Genomic DNA, 19,914 nt, shown 5'->3' on the forward strand with positions numbered 1-19,914 from the left:
CAAAATTGGTTCTTCTTTGTGAAACTAGCCTCAGGCTCCCTAAGCTTGGGGATGGTCTCCTATGTATAAATTCTTCTCAGATGGCTCAGACTCCTTTATTACGCTCCATGCTTCAGAGTAGTCTGCCACAGCATTTGTGCTTCAGGCCTACCAGCTCACCCTCTTCCTTCTCTGTGCCATGTATCCAGGGCAGAAACATAAGAGAGCACATCACTTCCTCTCTCCTTCCCTCACTCTCCATGCTTTTCTATCCCCTGCCAGGGTTCATTCCTGACACAGAAGAATTGAAGACAAAAAAATTACCTGCAGCTCCTTGATCTTCTTCTGGAGTTGCATCACTAGGGTTTGTTCATCCTCAAGCTTAGAGTTCAGCTGATTTATTTCAAATTCTTTCCTGTCAAAGAAAATAAAGTTCTGCAGTAATAGATTTACCCTACCAGCTGAAGCAAAGATTTTCTAAAACAAATTTTTATAGTCCCGTATAAAGACCTGGGAATAAAAGTGCTGACTCAGTCAGAGCTGAAATGGGAAGAATGCTGCTGTTGTAATATCACTAAAACTCCCAATCTCACCACCATTGGGTTTGGAAAAAATACAGTCTTCTGTCAGAACAGTATTGTCCAAGCTAAGACTGTCCATACACTCATATGTTCTGCTACTATATGTAAAGCGTCCTTACCTTGTACAATATCAGTGCTGGATGGACTTCTGATATTATGAATAGCTATAGGTGAGAACTTCTTACCTCTGTTATTTGTAAAAGGTCACACAGAAATCAAATTGCTTTTCAAACTCAGTGGATACGTACATTTAACAGAGCTGAGGTCCTACAACTGTACTGTTAGCAGGTTAGATGGGGTAGACACCTTTTTTAGACTTCTGTAAGTCCTTTTCTCTGGTCAGCTTAAAGGCTCACAAATATTCATTTTAGGAATATGAAGATGGGGATCAATCAAATATCATGCTTCAGGGTACAAACTGCAGGCACCAGGAAGGAATTCAGCACTGCACAATATTCTTGGGTCACCTTCCTCTGAAATGGCATTCAGTGTCTGCCACTGTATCAGGCAGGATTCTGGGGTTAATGGGTCTGAAATGGCAAATCCCAGGTTCCTCTATTATTCTGTACAATACAAACAGTATCTTACTTCTTTAACTTTTCATCCAACTGCAACTTATCATTTTCCAAATCCATGAGACTCTCCTGGGTCAGCTTCAAATCCCCTTCCAGTTTGCGTTTGACCCTTTCCAGGTCCATCCTTATTTTCTTCTCTTGTTCTAGTGAGCCCTCAAGCTATGGGAATGAGAAACCAGTCGTTAAATATAAGGTCCATTTTTGTGCTACACCCTAATGAATATTGAAGCAGAAGAGTTAAAGTACCAGTGTCCTGTTTTCCATTTTTTCTTTCTAGCTGACATCAGCCCATGTCAAGAACACAAACTGGGATTAATATGATGTAAGGGCCACTCCATACTTCCTGTTTGTGCAGGCATTACTGCCCTGTCTCTCCAAGACAGCACTGTTTGACTACAGGTCAATTACACTGCAAATACAAATCAAATGGATTTCCTCTTGTTATTGTCGTGTAACCCACACACCTCCTAGGTGTGGTATTCTGTCCCATTTAGTGGCACTGAGACCACTTAGCGAAAGAGATTAATTAGTTGGTTTTTAGCTCATGCAGTAGAGGTTCATGCACTAAGCTCCCAAGGTCCCAGGTTCAATACTGCCTGCCCACTACCAGAAAAAAAACAGAAAATGTTTCCCAGCTTCCCAAAAGCCATAAGCAATGGAGAAATAAGTATTACGTAAATGAAGAGATGGACAAACTCACATCATCTACTTGCTGTTCTAGTTTCAGCTTAGTTTTGCTCAGTGTGTTGACCTTGTCTTCCTCTGCCTGTAGGTCATCCAGAGCTTGCTGGTGAGCTTCCTGCAAAGATTTCTTCTCTTTAGTAAGTTTGCTTATGGTCTCATCCAGAGATGCCATTTCTTCTGTCAGATTTTTGACCTGTGTGGTAGAAGAAATGCAATAGCAGTGTTTGTAAGTAATTTCAGCAGAGGATTATTGTAACCTGGCCTGAGGGAACTGCCTAGACCGTACTCATATTGGAGAATTAGAGAGAAGTTTATACTAAATCAGTTGGAGATGGATATTTTGTAAAAGCAGTTAACCTGGCTATTAGGATGATACAGTGAAGGGGGAGTTCATTTTAATTTTGGCTTCTCAGCTAAAACTGCCAATTAGTGCCAATTCTTGCAGTGGCTTTGTTATGGGGACATCTGCTTTCCAACTCCACCAATTATTTTTCAGCGTCACTGTAACTGGGGCAGGTTCTAGTTTTTTGTTCTCTCTGGGGAAAAAAGAGAGAAGTTTTGACTGTTCAAGATGAAGAGTTTAAAGAACTCTGGGTTAGTTACAACCTGGTTATTTACTAAGGTAAAACCAGACATTGTTCTTTGGTTTAGTAGCAGCAGAACTCACTTGGGAAACTGGAGATCCAGGCTCAACCTCAACTGTGTATATAATCTGATCTTGCAGGGTGGCCTTTACTATATACGCCTTTCAATTAGCAGAACTCCAATATCTCCTCCATAAAGTAGCCCACCCTATGTATAAATCCTCTGTGGAGATGTGTGGCCAAGTTCTAATGGTACCTTATTTTCAGTAGCATGTTTTTCTTTCTCTACTTTTGCCAATGTTATTTCAAGGTCATCAATGTCTTTCTTCAATTCAGAGCACTCATCTTCCAGTTTTCTCTTCTTGGAGGTCAACTCAGAGTTCATCTCCTCTTCATCCTCCACCCGCTCTGTCAGTTCTTTGACTTTTGCCTCCATCTGGATCTTGGATTTAATCAGCATGTCGCATCGTTCTTCTGCATCTGCTAGTGTGTCTTGCTCCTGGCATAACACAGAGAAGATGACAACAATGGCTGGGAGTTACCAACTTAATTCTTTTGCATTTATTCCCCTCTCAGTTAGTTCTCATGGAGCACAGACCCCAATACACGTTAGTTCAGCAGATCATAAGAGTGTATCAGAACAGCTCTGGAAGTAAGGTTAATATGGGTTTTTTGAATGCTAACTCTGGGTCTACTCCTTCTCTCATTTGATGTCAAAGACAAAACTCCTGATAAATTCAGTGGAAGCAGGATGGAGCCTTTAATGTTGGGCATGCCCACTCATGCATGCAATTTGATGAAATATAATTCACAATATTAATTTGGACATTAATATTTCCTTGAACACCAGAATTTTTGCATTGGCAAACCATGAGCTTGCGCTCTCAAACATGAGAATTTATATCCATTGTAAATTAAATCTAATTTCCTAGCCAGAGCAGCTGCATAATTTAAAACTGCTTGTGTAAATACCTAAAGCTAAGTCCCCTTTGACTGCTTGGTCTGCAAGATGTCATAAAACATGAACCAAAAATAGCATTGCCCACTCACTGCCTGCAGCTGAAGGAGCAAGTCATTCTTCTCCTGAACCAGAGAAACTTGCTTTTCTTCCAATTCCTTCCTCCTGGCTTCAGATTTTTCCAAGGCCTCCTTCAGTCTCAAGAATTCCTCCTTCATATTGGCCATTTCCTTTTCAGTTTCTGCGGACTTCAGAAGGGGCTTGATCTTGAAGAAAAGCTTCATCCAGGGCCAGTTCTTCACAGCCATGAAAGCTCGAATGTTCCACTGGATCACGAGAAGGGCATCTCTGGTTTATAAAAATAAAAAAAAAAAAACAAAGTAAACCCAGCCTGAGTTGAGGGAGATATATACGTTCTTTGAGCCTGTCCTCAGCTCAGTTGTACTTTTGTACTCTGAACAGCATTAGGAACTTTTGCTTATGGCTGGACTGCCAGAGACACTGAGCATCTACAACTGACTGATTTTAGTTGAAAATGTGGGTGATCAATATGGAACTACTGTTGTTGTACATCTATATTAAAATTACTCTATGTAATCCTTCATTTAGAGACTTAAATGCTACTATAAGGGTCCTATTTAGTCATCAAGTGAGACAGAAGGAAATTACCCCCCCAGACTGAAGGAAATTACCCAAGATTGCCTGTACCTTCGTTCCACTATTTTTTGGAACTCAATACGCATCAGTTTGCCTCGTGCTCTTGCTTGGATCATTGTTAGGATCTTGGATAGTCTATGATCTCTCATTTCTTCCAGCTGACCCAGGAGACCAGCCTTAAAGAATACCTAAAATAAAGGCAGATGTCATTTAGGAACAAGCTCAGAATAATCCCATCTTCACGAAACATGAAGCAATGTAAATACATTTTTATTGTAACAGCAGTGGTCAAGGGAAGACTGGTAACAGAAGCAGAGTGATGGTTAGGTAAGATAAAAGTCTGTGTCAGGGGATTGCGTTATAACGTTATAGTGACCCAACCACAGTATGCATCATCGGTTGATCTCGCCTATTTCAAATGTGCCAAACTCATGTAATAACCATGCTTCTAATCGGTGTCAGACCCTTGGAATGTTTTTAACCTTTTTACTTGGGCATATAAAATAGGAACAAATCTGTTGTGGTATCATTGTTAATCCCATGAGCCTTTTCAAGCTAGAAAATCAACCACCCGTTGCTGAAAATGGGTGCATCTGAACTGGTGTTAGTATCAATTTCACTGCAAATCTAGACAGGACAGAGTTGTGTTTAGCACCATTTCAAAAACTGTAGTCAAGATTTGCTCTGTGTAAATAAGATAGCTGAAATGGTGCTGATCATGGTTTGGTCCTGTCTAAACTGGCAGTTAAAGTGTGAGCAGCATTGGTTCAGCTACACCTGTTGTTAATAGCATTATTCCTGTAGAAAACAATACGCAGTGCTTGAGCTGCCTGTCTTGGCTTATAAAGCAGAACTCCTCTGTTTTATTTTTTGGATTGTTATCTTCACATTAGAATTACTTGTGCTGCTAAGTCTCTTGTTTTAATCTCACTCAGGTTCTAGTAACCATAACCACTGACAGCTGTGTGGTGATTTACATGTGGAAAGATTTTCGTGTCAGTCTATCTAATTCCTGGATAACAAGTGTTCCCATAATGCCACCACAGGCCAACTGCACTACCCCATCTATCTTACATTGAATATATACTGCCATTAGAAAGCACATTTAAAATGGTTGCATCAAGATATAGACTACTTCTTGATGGAAACGTCAATATTTATGACAGGATCTTACAGCTGGGTTTTTCTACTTTATTAAGCAGTGCCTTTGTTTATTCTCTGTTTTCAAATGTGGGTTTTGATATGGTCATATCTCTATATAAAACATTAACTACAGCAACATTTAAATCTAGATCTGAACCCTGCAGCTTTGAAATCTCTGCTTTCAAAAAGGAATCACATGTTCTTTTCTTGTTACCTTTGTGTGTCCAAAACGATACTGGGTTTGGTCAATATCTAAAGAACCCAGCAGTTTTTCAGAAGCTTTTCTGCTGTCTACAAACTTATCTTCTGGAATGGCAGCTGGATTCAGAATACGGTACCTGTTAATAACAGGTGAAGAATGAGTAAAGGGGGCCAGGATGCTGGATCAGATTCTGCTCTCATTAAATGGTAATAAATGTGGAGTAACCTCAGCAAAGCCAGTGGAACTACTTCAGATTTAAACTGAGAGTAGAATACTGCCCTCCAATTCCAAGCATTTTGAACTGAAAATTAATTTAAGTAAAACAAAGAGGGGAAAAGTACTCTGGCTAATTTTTATGGAGAAGGCTACAACGATTCTGATTGGAATTGGATCATGAGAAGAAACATGACCTGTGTCTGGGGCTGGTCTCTGTGTTACCTTTGTTTAAAGTCAGCATAAATCACTCTGTTTGGAAATCCCTTACGGCAAATACGGATTCCTTCCAGGACACCATTACAGCGAAGCTGGTGGAGGACAAGGTAAGCATCCATTGCACCTCAAAAAAAATTCAAGAACTTAATTAAATGAGATCATTCCAGAGGATTTAACCTTCATTTTGTTCAGTAGGTGAGAAGAGTTGGGAGTAATGTCTCGAAATGACAGCTAGCATTGGAGGAGGAGAACAATCAAATTGCTTTTAAGTGTGGGCTGATGACTTAGAAATGGATTCTGGGATAAAAATAACAGGATTAAAATGGAGATAGAATAACAGATTGTTGGATTTTCCATACCTGGAGTTTTAGTTTCATTGGGGATAATACAGCGCACAAAGTGAGGAGCTGTAGATCTCAGGTTAGTCATCAGTTTATTTAAATTTTCCTAAAAAGGGTATAATAAAAAATAAAATTAGCTAAATCATTAGAAACATAATATTGTACTAAGTGTATATGTGAGCAGCAATGCTATAAAATATATATTGTCTAATAAGCAGAAAATAAGGCAGATTTACAGGTGGATATTAGCGCATACACACCCCCGCACAGATTATCCAGAGTGAATACTCTGCATGTCAGTGCAATGCATGTCTTCATAATGACTGTGTTGGGGGAGACTCTTGAAGGCATAATGGGCCTTTAGGTGCCCACCTAAAGAGAGCTTGGCTGCAGGGGAATGAGTCTGAGGGACTATAACAATTAGAAAGTCACCAAGTTGCCAAGGAAAGTAATTGACAGAATAAAGAAAAGCCAATAACACCTCACCAACATAGCCTAAACTTAGGCTACGTTAAAAAGCCACAGGAATAAAAAATTGCAACAGAAATCCAGCAGCAGGGTTTGGGCTACTCAGTTTATTGCACCAAGTGAAACAAATATGATTACCTGCCTCATGGGAAGGTGGCATATGTGTTGTGCTGTGCAAGCAACCCATGGCCCTCAGAGACAGAGTATGGGCTCTGGAGACCAGAGTGGCTGAACTGGAGGAGCTAAAGGAGACAGAGGTACATGAGGAGACTTTCAGGCACAGAGAGGTCCTACCTCCTGTTCAACAGCCCTTGTGCTGCTAAGGAGGATGAAAGTCTCGGGGCAGGAACCAGCAAGCTGGAGTAGAGGGGAATGATCCCATAGTTGGGACCCATCTTCTAGATGATGTCCTGATATTCTCTCGCACACAGGGGATATCCCTCTGGAGGCAGGGACCCCAGTTATTAGGGTCCTGCTAGTGAAGGCAGGAGGCTGGACTCAAGGTCCCTTCCAGTTCCAGGAGATAGGATTTCTCCATTTATTATTTAAGTGCTTATATACAAATGCTAGAAGTTTGAATACTAAGATGGGTGAACTAGAGTGCTTGGCATTAAATGAGGATATTAGTATAAAAGGCATCACAGAAACTTGGTGGAATGAAGATAATCAATGAGACACAGTTATACCAGAGTATAAAATATATAGGAATGACAGAGTAGGAGTGGGTAGTGCTAGTGGGGGAGTGGCATTAGGTGTTAAAGGAAGCATGGAGTCAAATCAGGTAAAAATCTTACATGAAACAATACTATAGAAACTCTATGCTTGATTAAACAGAGTATAACAGTAGGCATATATTACCAACTACCTGACAAGGATGATGACAGTGATTGTGAAATGTGTAGGGAGGCTAGAGAAGCTACAAAAGCAGAAATAATGGGTGAGTTAAACTATCTTCATATTGTCTGGGTAAATGTCACCTCAAGATGTGATGCAGAGATAAAATTTCTAGTCACTTTAAATGACTGCTTCTTGGAGCAGCTAGTCCTGGAACCCACAAAGGAAGAGGCAGTCCTTCATTTAGTCTTAAGTCCAGCATGGGATCTGATCCAAGAGGTAACTGTAGCTGAACTGCTTGGTAATAGTAGCCATAATGTAATTAAATTTAACATTCTTGTGTGGGGATAAAATCAAACCCTCCCTCACCTACTCTAACATTTAACCTTAAAAAGGAGAATTACACAAGAATGAGGTTGCTTGTTCGATAGAAATTAAAAGGAGTTGTCACAAGGGCTAGTTAAATGCCTGCAAAGAGCAAGAGGACTATTTAAAAGCACCATAACAGAGGCTCAGATTAAGTGTATATCCCAAATCCGAAAAGATAGTAAGAAGACCAGAAGAATGCCATTCTAGCTAAACAGCAAAGTAAAGGAGGTTGTTAGAGGCAAAAAGGCTTACTTTAAAATTTGGAAGTCAAATTCTAATAAGGATAGTAAGAAGATGCACAAACATTGGCAGAGTACTTGTAAAAGTATAATAAGGCGGGACAAGAAAGAAATTGAAAAGCAAGTTGCTAAAGATGCAAAAACTACCAGTAAGAATTCTTTTAAGTACATCAGAAACAAGAAGCCTGCCAAACAGGCAGTGGGGCCACTAGACAACAAAGGTGTTAAAGGTACACTTAAGGAAGACAAGGCCATTGCAGAGAAGCTAAGTGAATTCTTTGCATCGGCCTTCACTGCAGAGGATGTTGGGGGAGATACCCACATCAGACCTATTCTTTTTGGGTGACAAATCTAAGAAAATGTCCAACACTGAGGTGTCAATAGAAGAGGTTTTAGAGTTTAGAGTTAAACAGTAATAAGTCACCAGGATCAGATGATATTTACCCAAGCGTTCTGAAGGAATTCAGATATGAAACTGCAGAACTACTAACTGTGGTATGTAACCTATCATTTAAATCAGCTGCTGTACCAGATGACTGGAGGAGAGCTAATGTAACACCAATTTTTAAAAAGGGCTCCAGAGGCGATCCTAGCAATTACAGGCTGGTGAGCCCTACTAGAGTACCAGTCAAAATCAGTAAAGAACAGAATTATCAGACACAGAGATGAACACGATTTGTTAGGGGAAGAGTCAACACAGCTTTTATAAAGGGAAATCATGCCTCACTAATCTATTAGACTTCTTTGAGGGGGGCAACATGTGGATAAGATTGAGCCAATTGATATAGTGTACTTAGATTTTCAGAAAGGCTTTGACAAGGTCCCTCACTAAAAGCTCTTAAAGAAACTAAAAAGTCATGGGATAAGAGGGAAGATCCTCTCATGGATCTGGGCAAATGACAGGAAACAAAGGGTAGGAATAAATGGTTAGTTTTCACAAGGGAGAGAGATAAATAGCTGTGTTCCCCAAGGATCTCTACTGGGATCTATGCTGTCCAACATATTCATTAATGATCTAGAAAAGGGAATGAACAATGAAGCAGCAAAGTTTGCAGATGATACAAAATTATTCAAGGTAAGTAAGTCCAAAGTTGATTGTGAAGAGTTAGAGGGATCTCACTAAAATAGGTGACTGGGCAACAAAATGGAAGATGAAATTCAACAGTGATAAGTGCTAAGTTTCACACATTAGAAAAAATAATCCCAGCTATACATATATAATGATGAGTTCTAATTTAGCTGTTACAACTCAAGGAAGGGATTTTGGAGTCACCATGGATAGTTCTCTGAAAACTTCAGCTCAATGCACAGCAGCAGTCAAAAAGGCTAATGAATTGTTAGGAACTAGTCAGACAGGGATAGACCATAAGATAGAAAATATATTATTGCCACTATATAAATCTGTAATGCACTTACACCTTGAATACCTGGGCTAGTTCTGGACGCCCTTTTCCAAAAGGAATATAGTGGAACTAGAAAAGGTGCAGAGAAGAGCAACAAAGATGATCAAGGGTATGGATCAGCTTCCATATGAGGAGAGACTAAAAAGATAAAGGGCTTTTCAGCTTAGAAAAGAGGCAACTAATAGAGGATATGATAGAGGTCTATAAATCATGAATGGTATGGAAAAAGTTCATAGAGAAGTATTATTTACCCTTTCCCACAACCCAAAAAACAGGGGTCACCCAATGAAATTGATTGGCAGCAGGTTTAATACAAACAAGGTGAAATACTTTTTCACACAACATACAATTAACCTGTGGAACTCATTGCCATGGGATTTTGTGATGGCCAAAGCATAACTGGGTTAAAAAAAGAACTGGATAAATTAATGGAGGAGAGGTTCATTAATGGCTATTAGTCAATATAGTCAGGGATGTAATCCCATGCCTGGGGTAACCCAAAACCTCCGATTGCCAGAAGCCAGGAGGGGAAGATGGAGGGGATCACTCCAACTGCCCTGTTCTGTACATTCCCCGGAAGCTCTGGCACTGGCCACTGTCAGAAGACAGATGGAACATTGGTCTGACCCAATATGGCAGTCCTTATGTTCTTAACTCCAAGAAAAAGTCAATGAAATAGGACACCTTGCTGCCCTTTGTGCCTTCTTATCGATTATCAAGCTGCAGTCTGTGGAAATTTGCTTCAGCCATCTTCACACTTTTTTCACCTTTGTCTACACTGGCAAAAATAGGACTCGATTCACCACTGATTTAGCTCTACTGGCAGTAGCTCTAAGCAAAATTAGATGACACGATGGGTAAAAACCACTCGAAGCTTGCCTACATTACAGCTTTCTCCATTGTTATCCCTGGTGGAGTTGCTCCAGTGGTGAACAACAGGTCCTATTTTTGCCAGTGAAGACATGGTCTTTCTGTCCACCTTCCACAAATAATACAAATGTATTTCAGTTTTAGTAGCATGGATGCTTGCAGAATATGAGTTTTAAGCTCCAATACTCATGTAAAGCAAATTTTACATCAGATTTCCATGAACATTCTAACCATGGAGCCTGATTATAAGCAGTACACTCATCCAACCAGGGAATAGAAACAATATCATGTGACCATCTCCATTTTCAAATGAATATGAAACAATAACCATAGAGTAAACAAAAATAAAAAAAGTTCAAAAATTGTGAATAATCTGTTTAAAACAATTAAAAAAACTAAATTTGTTCAATGAACATTGAAAGAACAGAAGAAGAGAAATTAAACAAATAAATAATTTGTTATGAATTAGTCAGTTAGCCCTGATCAACACCTAAACCCAGATCCAAATTCAAACATTCAATTTTAGTTTGATTTGGTCTACTAAAACACGTGCGGTTCTTATTTTTGATCAGAATGTAGCATCATAGTTGAAAAATTATGATCCATTTAAAAAAATACACAGAAAAATTATGAGCCATTTAAATAAAAAATAAAAATTACTTTGTGCAGCGATGACACTGTTTGGAAGGAAGCTCCTTTCTTGCGTTTCTTTTCTGCACTGTGATCAACTAAAAAAATTAAAATAAATGAAATACATAAAGAACAGCTAAATCAAATGTAGTATTCAAGTAAGAGATAAAGTCAGTAAAAACATTTCCAGAAGTACAATGCAATTAATATTTGGAATCAAGGTAAAATTAAAGTCATGTGAGTCTCTTTGGTCTTCAAGTGTTGTACAAAAGAAATCCAGTATTCCCACACTTCAAATATTAGAAAGGCTATAGTTTTGTTTAAGGCTTTTGGTGACACATGCTAAAATATTCTCTTCCTCTCTGTGGTTTTCATTAGAAACCTTTGCAAATTTACTGCATTATAGTTTCTCTACAGTCGTATATAGTGTTAACTATTCATTTCTGGAAACATGCCTCATAATAGGGGCATAAAAATGAATTTCAGAAAAAAATAGTAAGTAGTTTGGGATTCATTTATTTTTATTTCATACAATCAAATATATTCAGAAAAACATTAAACTAAAGAAAATGACTAACCTGGTTACATAGCATGTGAACTGTAGAGTGTATATGGCCTGGCATTTGTCACCTGAGAACAGCAGTCCATGTCAAGGAAAGTGAAAAGTACCATGTGTTTGATGTTATCCTCAAAGTACATCTCTCTTGACAGTGACAGTGCCAAGAATGGCTATTCCTTTTGACTGGCACGGTGTGCAAGACAAGGTAGCACTCCTGGGACTGATGCTCTGTGGCAGATAGGCACTTAGCTACCTGCAACAGTTTGCTAGAGGCAGGCTTTTTGTTATTTTTATTCTGCTCCGTCTCTAATCCACATTATGAAGTCTGCAGTTTTTACTTCTTTCATAAGGGATCTTATGATTTATGACAACTACATCTACATAAGTGTGGTTTGTAATAAATAGGCTGTAAGTGATTGTGACTTTAGGACATAACAGCTACATCTCTGTAATGAGTGCCAGTCCTAATCCCTTAACATCAATTTTATGGAAGCTTGTGACTTGCCTTACCTCAAATAAAACAGCTCAGTAAAAGAGAGAGACTTTATTTCAGAACTACTAGAAGCCTCATGAAAACCTATTCTTGCAAGTTTTTCCTACCTAATTTTGCAGACTTTAGAGGTTTGAAGAAGCACTAGACAGGTATAATTCAGTTTGTCCATCACTAATCCAATAACATTTTGATCATATCAACTTTTCTTATCACAGCAAGTGCATTCTCCTAAATTTTAAGTGTCACTTTAGTTTAGACACTGTTTATGCTAATAAATTCATTAGTCTAAGGTGCCACAAGTACTCCTGTTTTTTTTGGAAGCTTTGTAATTCAGCTAGAGAGAGGGCCACAATTTGGAGACATGACCTGTTTTTGTTAATAAACAATCATTTATACATTTTTGTGTGCATCACTTGCACACACAAGTGAGACTTTGCATAGTTCAATCCCCATTAGCATACTCACACTTAGTGCCAATATACATACAGGCTATGCATGCAGAGATTCCAGCATTTGTGCACACAAAATAGTGTGCCAGATTGCTCAAAGGAATATACATACAAATGGCAGGCACACAGACAAACTGTGATAAGGCTTCTTTTAAAATATGGTGGCACACTAGTATAGATGCCATGCCCATTTAATTAATGAGAAAATGCCTGATTAAATGTCAGTCGGTGGATGCCTCTAGTATTCTTTTGTTTTTTTAAATTCCTTTCCAAGCATGTTCCCTGGAAGTGAAGGAAAATCCTTGTAAGATTATTCTACTTACCACAGTCAGCACTGACATAATTTTCAAACAGGCTTCCCAGCAGTTTGTTGGCAGATTTTTGAAAAATGCCCACCACAGTTTCATTAAGTGGGTCTTTGTTTTTCTCAAGCCAGCCAATGATGTTATAGGGCACCTAAGAAAGAACCATGTGGTCCAAAATGTAAGAAAAAAAAAACATGTCAAACACTTTCCCCAGTAGTCTATGTCTCACACTTTCTTCCTCAGAAGCAGCTACAGTTTTTTACAGCTTGGTTTGAAATTAATGGCACAAGCTTTATCCTGTAAAACACTTCATAGGGAATCACTCTCATGAGCCTTACCTGCTGTTTAGTATCTAATTCTCTGCTTCCCGATTCCTGGCTCCCACTCCCAACAATTCCCCATCTGAATCCTCTATATCCCTTCCCAATCTTGCAATTCCCTCATCTTTCCAGTGTCTCAATGAGTTCTGTGGCCCTGCAGGCCACTAGAAAGAATCCCATATACCCCGGGTGGGCATATCTTGAACCATATCTTGAGAACTGCTAATAGAACAGGCAAGTTACGGTTCTATATTACAACAATAGGCCCTCGACTATTCCAGAGCTCTCTATTGGATTTTCTGATGTAAACCTCTTAACTGAAGTCTCTTAAAAAGATACAATTCCTGGCTCTGCCTTAAGCAACCCAAGCCACCCATGCTTCAGTTTCCCCACCTGTGAAATCGGAATAATGATATTGACTTCCTTTGTAAAGTGCTATATAAAAAGAGGATATTAAATATATTTGATAATAATATAAAAGTAGGTTAAAGTTCAATGGTACTCTGAATAGTGAGTCTAAAAGTGGCCTCATAGGGTGTCAACATTTTCTCAATGACTCCATATCAGATTTGCTCCATTTGAGTAAAAGATGTTTTTTCTTTTGCCAGTTCTGAACACTCAACTCAGAATGAGAAACTAGGTTCATTCTGATTCACATATCTTTCCCTCTCATCTGCGACAGATTCTGCAGTTAGACCTTAGTTAATAATCCGGTTGATTATGCAAGGGGGAGAACAGTGTTGGCTCTGCAACACTAAACAGGAGTGAAAAGCAGTAAAACCTTGGTTTGGTTGCCAACATAGCCACATATGACTGAATTCATACAGGGAATCAATATGTCAAGTAAGATGGTAGCATTTTTATATGGTCACTTTTCTGAAGGTGGGTAACTTAGGGTGATTTCACAGACAAGACTAGAAACACCTTGGCAAATCTTCACTAAACCACCACGCATCCTCCTTAACTTGGCCTGTTATATCTACGTTTTGATGCACCTGGATCCCTATATTTCAATGTGCTGTAATATCTAGGGCACAGGGGTTGATGTTATCCTTATTTCTGACTGGCCCTGTTTTTTTTTTTTTTTTTTTAAATTTTAACTATAACTTTTTTTTTTTTTGGTGGCTATGGGATGAATCCATTTGGAAGAATTCTAGTACAATATCGATCTCTGATGATACTAGAAACTTACCGCACCAGCATAATGAAGAAGTTCAAAGTGGGCTTCAAATTTCTTTTTCTTGTCAATCCGAGGTTTCTGAAGGTTGGGTGACTTGCCAAGATGGTTGTCATAAAGTTTGGCTTTGAATGTCATATCCGTAGCCTTTGGGAACATGCACTCCTCTTCCAGGATAGACAGGATGCCCAATGGCTATTGATCCAAAGAGATTTTAATAAGAAAATCTTTAGGATTCAGTTTTTATGATTAAGCAGATTTTAGTAGCTCTGTCACAGCTAGGCTTGACGGGATGAATTCCATTTCACAGGATTCCTTGTCATACTGACTGGGTGACTCATGTTTATTCTGTTAAATCAGCAAGCAGACTTTTGACAGTTCACTATGAAACTTCTGCCTTGGGAGGTTTTACACTGACTTCTGATAGCATTTCATACGGATTTTCAGATTTCACTTTATTAACTTCCAAGGCATTTGACTGATATTTTAGAGTTGGTCATTCTGGACCTCATCCAACCCCCATTGAAGCCAATGGAAAGACTATTGATGCCAATGGAGGGATGATACCATCTTCACTGGGAGCAATCAGGCTCCCAATGTGCTCCATATTTTTTTCCAAGCAAGGACAGCTATTTTGTCAGGGATGGAGACATTTTGTTTGGCAGTGACTAGGATCATAAAAACCCCACCATGACAAGAGTGCTCAGCCATATTGGCACTTGACTATCAGCCTCCCACACTGCCTGCTCTGAGTACTGACACAACAGTACTCAAACCTTCATTTTTCCTGTCAGGTCTGAAGAGGTTACGTGGCAGAAGGAGAGATGCTGCTAGGGCTCATGAACTGACCAGGCCCAGCTGATATTCATGAAAGGAGGAAGAGGAGAGGCACGGCCAGAGTTGGGGAAAGAATGGACTGAAATTAAGAAGAGACTATGCAACCCTGCTTTGGCCCACAGAGCAGAGAGGGCTTTGTATATTAATATTTATTGTATTTTTCCTATTGTAATAACGCCTAATGATCACAATCAGGATCTCATTGTGTGAGGTGCTCTACGCACAGATGAAACACAGCCCCTGCCTTGAACAGCTTACAATTTAGTTTGAGGCAGCCAAAAGTGGGACACACTAAAGGGGGGGAGTGAGGGAAAAGGAAGATGAGGGCAAAAGAAGATAAGACCACATAGCTACATTGGAAATAAAAGAAGTCTCCAAGGTGAGCATTATGCATGAAAACAGGTCTGAACATACATGCCTTTGTGCTTCTGTACGTACCTTTTCAATTAGGTCAATGCAGGCCTGCAAGTCCAAGCCAAAATCAATGAATACCCATTCAATGCCTTCCTTTTTGTATTCTTCTTGCTCCAAGACAAACATGTGGTGATTGAAAAACTGTTGCAGTTTTTCGTTTGTGTAATTGATGCAAAGTTGCTCAAAGCTGTTATACTATGGTGCAGAAGTGGAAAAGAGAAACAGTCACACAAAATTAAATATGAACAGAGTTCAGTGGAAGGGGTCAGGCATGGAAGAAATAGTCTAAATCTAAAACTATGTATCAGGTAACTGCCAGAGAGGCTACCGGGGAGTTTGTCAGGCTAACTGCTTCCTAATGTGCAGTACATAGATACATGAGAATTTCCAGATTTGATCAGAACACTGGTCCATCAAGTTCAGTAAAACCCAGTGCTTCCTAGGAAAGCAAAATCAACACATCAGCCAATTTGTGAAGCACTGTGCATGGGAAATAACATTCCTTCTTGGCCCCTGTGGTAATCAATTTACTTTCAGGTGATTTGATCACTAGAGACATTTAGTAGGGTAAAGAACAAATGTGACTGAAGAGAGAATCATGAACTAGAATCTGCAAAGGTGTTGATATCAGTGGGCACTGGTGGCACTCAACACCTTGCAATATCAGGCATGCAGTTCATGCTTGAATTGGGGAGGTTTGGGACATTTGATAAAGATGGTCAGCTCCAAAAGTTAGGTAGGACTTCTGTCTCATCTGCTCTTGACTCATGCATTTGAAGTTGCCTGGAATAAGCTGTGCTTTAGAGTATTTTATTCCAAGGAGTCTTCATCTTAGAGAAAAAACTTATTATGTTCTGTAATATTGCTCATATCATTATAATGTCTTTGTAAACTGTGCTGCCAAAGCACCAAAGATATACACCAACATTCCTTTGACGTCAGTGGCAAGTCAATAGAAAGCAGCATCGTAAAGAGTCAGAGCACGTGACGGGCTGACAAACCAGGCGGATGAAATGAGTGGTTTACATTGACCTGGTACATAAACAAAGAACAATTGCCATCCACACTCTCAATTCATTTCAAGCAGACTTTCTACAACCAAATATTTCTGAGTGTGAATGGGTAGAGGACCATTACCTGGTCTGCAGTGAACAAGGTATTAAGTCCAGTTTAGCTCCCCCCCACCCCATATAGGTGTCTCCAGAAGACAAAGCAGGAAAGGATACCAACGGGAAGGCTGGGCTCCACACCAGCATTCTTAGGACCAGGACCGGCTCTAGTTTTTTTGCTGCCCCAAGCAAAAAACAAACAAACAAACAAACAAACAACCCTCCAAGAGTGAGGTGCCGCCCCTGGAATGCCGCCATGCCGCCTCTAGAGTTGTGCCGCCCCAAGCGCGTGCTTGGTTTGCTGGTGCCTAGAGCCAGCCTTGCTTAGGACTAGGCTGAACTCCATGCTAGGGAATCTTTCAGTATATTTTCTAGTTATGTTGGCATATATTGAATTTCCTTCTTGTAAACACTGCCCTCTAGCCTTCAAGAATACACTTTGAGGAAGAAGCCTGTAACAGGGTGCTGGCCAAAAAGGTTCTGGCCAGGCCCCTGTTAGCCCAGCTCCAATTAAGGGGTATTAATTGGTGCTGGCTGGGTGTGGTGCACAAAAGGGCTTAAGGAAAAACACCTGAGGGCCTTGTTAACCAGGAGGCTAGATAAAGCTGGCAGGAAGGAAGCAGGGGGAGGGGTGGGAACAGGAAAGGGAGGAGCCTGTGACTGTAGTTTCCAGCTGGCTGAAGAAGCTAGTGGTCTCCCAGGGAGCTGGCTGGAATGGACGGTATATAAACGGTGGTGGGAATTGGCTCAAGTAATAAAAGGGCATTGGTGCTTGCATAACAAGCGGTCTCCGACTGATTTTTGGGATGAGCAGCGAATTGCTCCGTTACAAGGCCTTAGCAGTCACGATACTTTACTCACACACTTCAGTTTACAAAGACATTATAATGATATGAACAATATCACAGAACATAATAAGTTTCCTCTCTAAGATGAAGACTCCTTGGAATAAAATACCCTAAAGCACACTTTATTCCAGTCAACTTCAAATGCATGAGTCAAGAGCAGATGAGACAGAAGTCCTACCTAACTTTTGGAGCTGACCATCTTTATCGAATGTCCCAAACCTCCCCAATTCTAGCATGAATTGCGTGCCCGATATTGCAAGGTGTTGAGTGCCACCAGTGCCCACTGATATCAACACCTTTGCAGATTCTAGTTCATGATTCTCTCGTTGGTCACATTTGTTCTTTACCCTACTGTCCATTTAGAAGAAAGATGAAACTCAAGAACTATTTCTAAATAGCATTTGGTGGCCTTCAGCTGAGTCCTTATCAACCAATACTCACATCAAAGATTTCAAAGCCAGCAATGTCCAAGACCCCAATGAAGAACTGTCTTGGCAGCCTAGTGTCCAAGGTCTTGTTAATACGGATCACCAGCCACTTGAACATTCGATCATACACTGCCTTGGATAAGGCCCCAACAGCATACACAACCTAAAGGACAGGTTTCAAACACAGTTATCAGGTAATCAGGATGACTGTATGCCTTTACAGTACACAATACTTCTCAAGGCATTTTAGCTATTAAACCTCTGCTTGTAGTTTGAAGACAGTTTGCAGTAATCCTGACTCCGAGTGACAAATGCCTAACGAAATTAGGAAAGCTTTCCCCATAAGCTGTGCTGCATCTTACTTCTGTAGCACTAGCAATAATGTATTTTATTAAATCTATTTATCTGGGGCCAAATCCCAGCCTTACCCCACTCCTTGCTGAAGAGCTGGGCAGCACATTGCAACTTGGGATAACATGGCAACCCTGGAGTGCAGCTAGAATCTGGAGAGGGAAGCAGACCGCCACTGATGGCTGTGCACCCTTCTACTGACTCATGAGGGCTCTGTATCCCAGGCCCATGGTGGTGACATCAAAGAGGCCCGCTATCTCCCTGAATGTGGTGGGAATAGAAGATGTCCTCCACAGATGCAGAGGATCTGAATGGGTCTGAATAGCCCCAAGTTTACCATTGGCTAACTGCTCCTTATGTTTTGGAAAGTGCCATGGTCCTCAAACTTGTATCTCTGATGGCTAACTGTCTGTGATGGAAGGGACACTCAAAATATTAAAACAACCCAACACAACTAAACACACTAAATAGCACCAGGCAATGCTTCTTCATTATCCTCTCAAAAAGCCAACTGTGCCAAGAGGAGAGGATGCACATAATATCTGATGGTGCTCTGATTACGAATTGTACACCAGTACCTTGTCTTCAGAGACCCGTTTTCATTGTAACCTAAACTCTTCAGCACCATCCATGCTGTTACTACTCCAACTTTTCAGAGAAACAGCAGCACTAACGTAATGCCTTCTTTACTAGGTAAAGTAAGAGATACTAATGCTTGAGGTTGCTTTGATCCAGACTGGGGCCTTTGGGTTCTAAAATTATGTAAGTGACCAATGAATAAATAATAACAATCCACGACTCAGTTCTTCTAGGTGACTAATTCAGGTCCAGAGTTGAGTCAACTGCACAAGTCAGTGTATCTAAGTAGTTTCCTTGAGTGGGTGCTGCTAATACATAATGAAAACAATGCTACTGGAAAATCTCCTCCTTCCATTATTCCCCTGTAGCACTGCCCTTGGGCTCATTACCCTATATCACTTTTTAAAAATTATTAATGGCCAGAACCTACTCTGTGGCCCAGATACCAACAACAGTGCAGTCAAAGGCAGAGTAGCACATTGCAGCAGCACAAAGCAGACTGCTGGACTGAGCCCTTTACTTGGGAAAGAAATCCAGGACTCAAGTTCAGTGGTTTGAGCATTGGCCTGCTAAACTCAGGGTTGTGAGTTCAATCCTTGAGGGGGCCATTTAGGGATCTGGGGCAAAAATCTGTCTGGGGCTTGGTCCTGCTTTGAGCAGCAGGTTGGACTAGATGACCTCCTGAGGTCCCTTCCAACCCTGATAATCTCTGAAAAACGAGAGTCCACTGTATGCCAGGACAAATGGTGAAGAAAGGACAAAGTGGGAAAGCTTTTTAGAGTTGCCCAAAGTTTTGACAGAACTGGGCCCAATTCAGTTTTAAATCTACCCATGGCCAACACAATTATTACAAAAACCAAACATGGGCTTTAGTCCATGATTGAAATGACATTTCCACAAATCAATAAGCTGTCCACTCCCAGGAAAAAAATTGTTTTCCGGGGGAAAAAAACAAAAACCCTTTGCGATAAGATATAATTTTGGGTTATAAAGAGATAAATTAGAAAACAGTCGAGTGCTTGTATAAAGCAGAGACATTACATTAATATTTTTAGCTATCTTTTCTTTGTGTAAAGTTCTAGAGCAAAAAGAGGTC

The 19,914-nt window shown here is 40.2% G+C and overlaps 1 protein-coding gene across 4 annotated transcripts in view; it reads right to left on the bottom strand.

Annotated features, from left to right (window-relative positions):
• MYH15 (myosin heavy chain 15) overlaps positions 1-19,914 on the bottom strand; it is a 78,590-nt gene that overhangs the window by 36,380 nt on the left and 22,296 nt on the right. For all 4 annotated transcript variants that reach the window (XM_034790645.1, XM_034790640.1, XM_034790632.1 and 1 more), the window contains exons 15-28: positions 17,902-18,051; positions 15,528-15,698; positions 14,268-14,447; positions 12,774-12,906; positions 10,980-11,047; positions 6,155-6,242; positions 5,802-5,919; positions 5,376-5,499; positions 4,070-4,206; positions 3,454-3,709; positions 2,660-2,902; positions 1,836-2,012; positions 1,149-1,294; positions 304-394 (exon numbers count right to left, since the gene is read on the bottom strand). In XM_034790645.1, coding sequence (XP_034646536.1) covers positions 304-394; positions 1,149-1,294; positions 1,836-2,012; positions 2,660-2,902; positions 3,454-3,709; positions 4,070-4,206; positions 5,376-5,499; positions 5,802-5,919; positions 6,155-6,242; positions 10,980-11,047; positions 12,774-12,906; positions 14,268-14,447; positions 15,528-15,698; positions 17,902-18,051 — 2,082 coding nt within the window. The remainder of the gene's footprint in view (positions 1-303; positions 395-1,148; positions 1,295-1,835; positions 2,013-2,659; positions 2,903-3,453; positions 3,710-4,069; positions 4,207-5,375; positions 5,500-5,801; positions 5,920-6,154; positions 6,243-10,979; positions 11,048-12,773; positions 12,907-14,267; positions 14,448-15,527; positions 15,699-17,901; positions 18,052-19,914) is intronic.

The sequence above is a fragment of the Trachemys scripta genome, chromosome 1 (genome assembly GCF_013100865.1).
Source record: "Trachemys scripta elegans isolate TJP31775 chromosome 1, CAS_Tse_1.0, whole genome shotgun sequence".
NCBI lineage: Eukaryota > Metazoa > Chordata > Testudines > Emydidae > Trachemys > Trachemys scripta.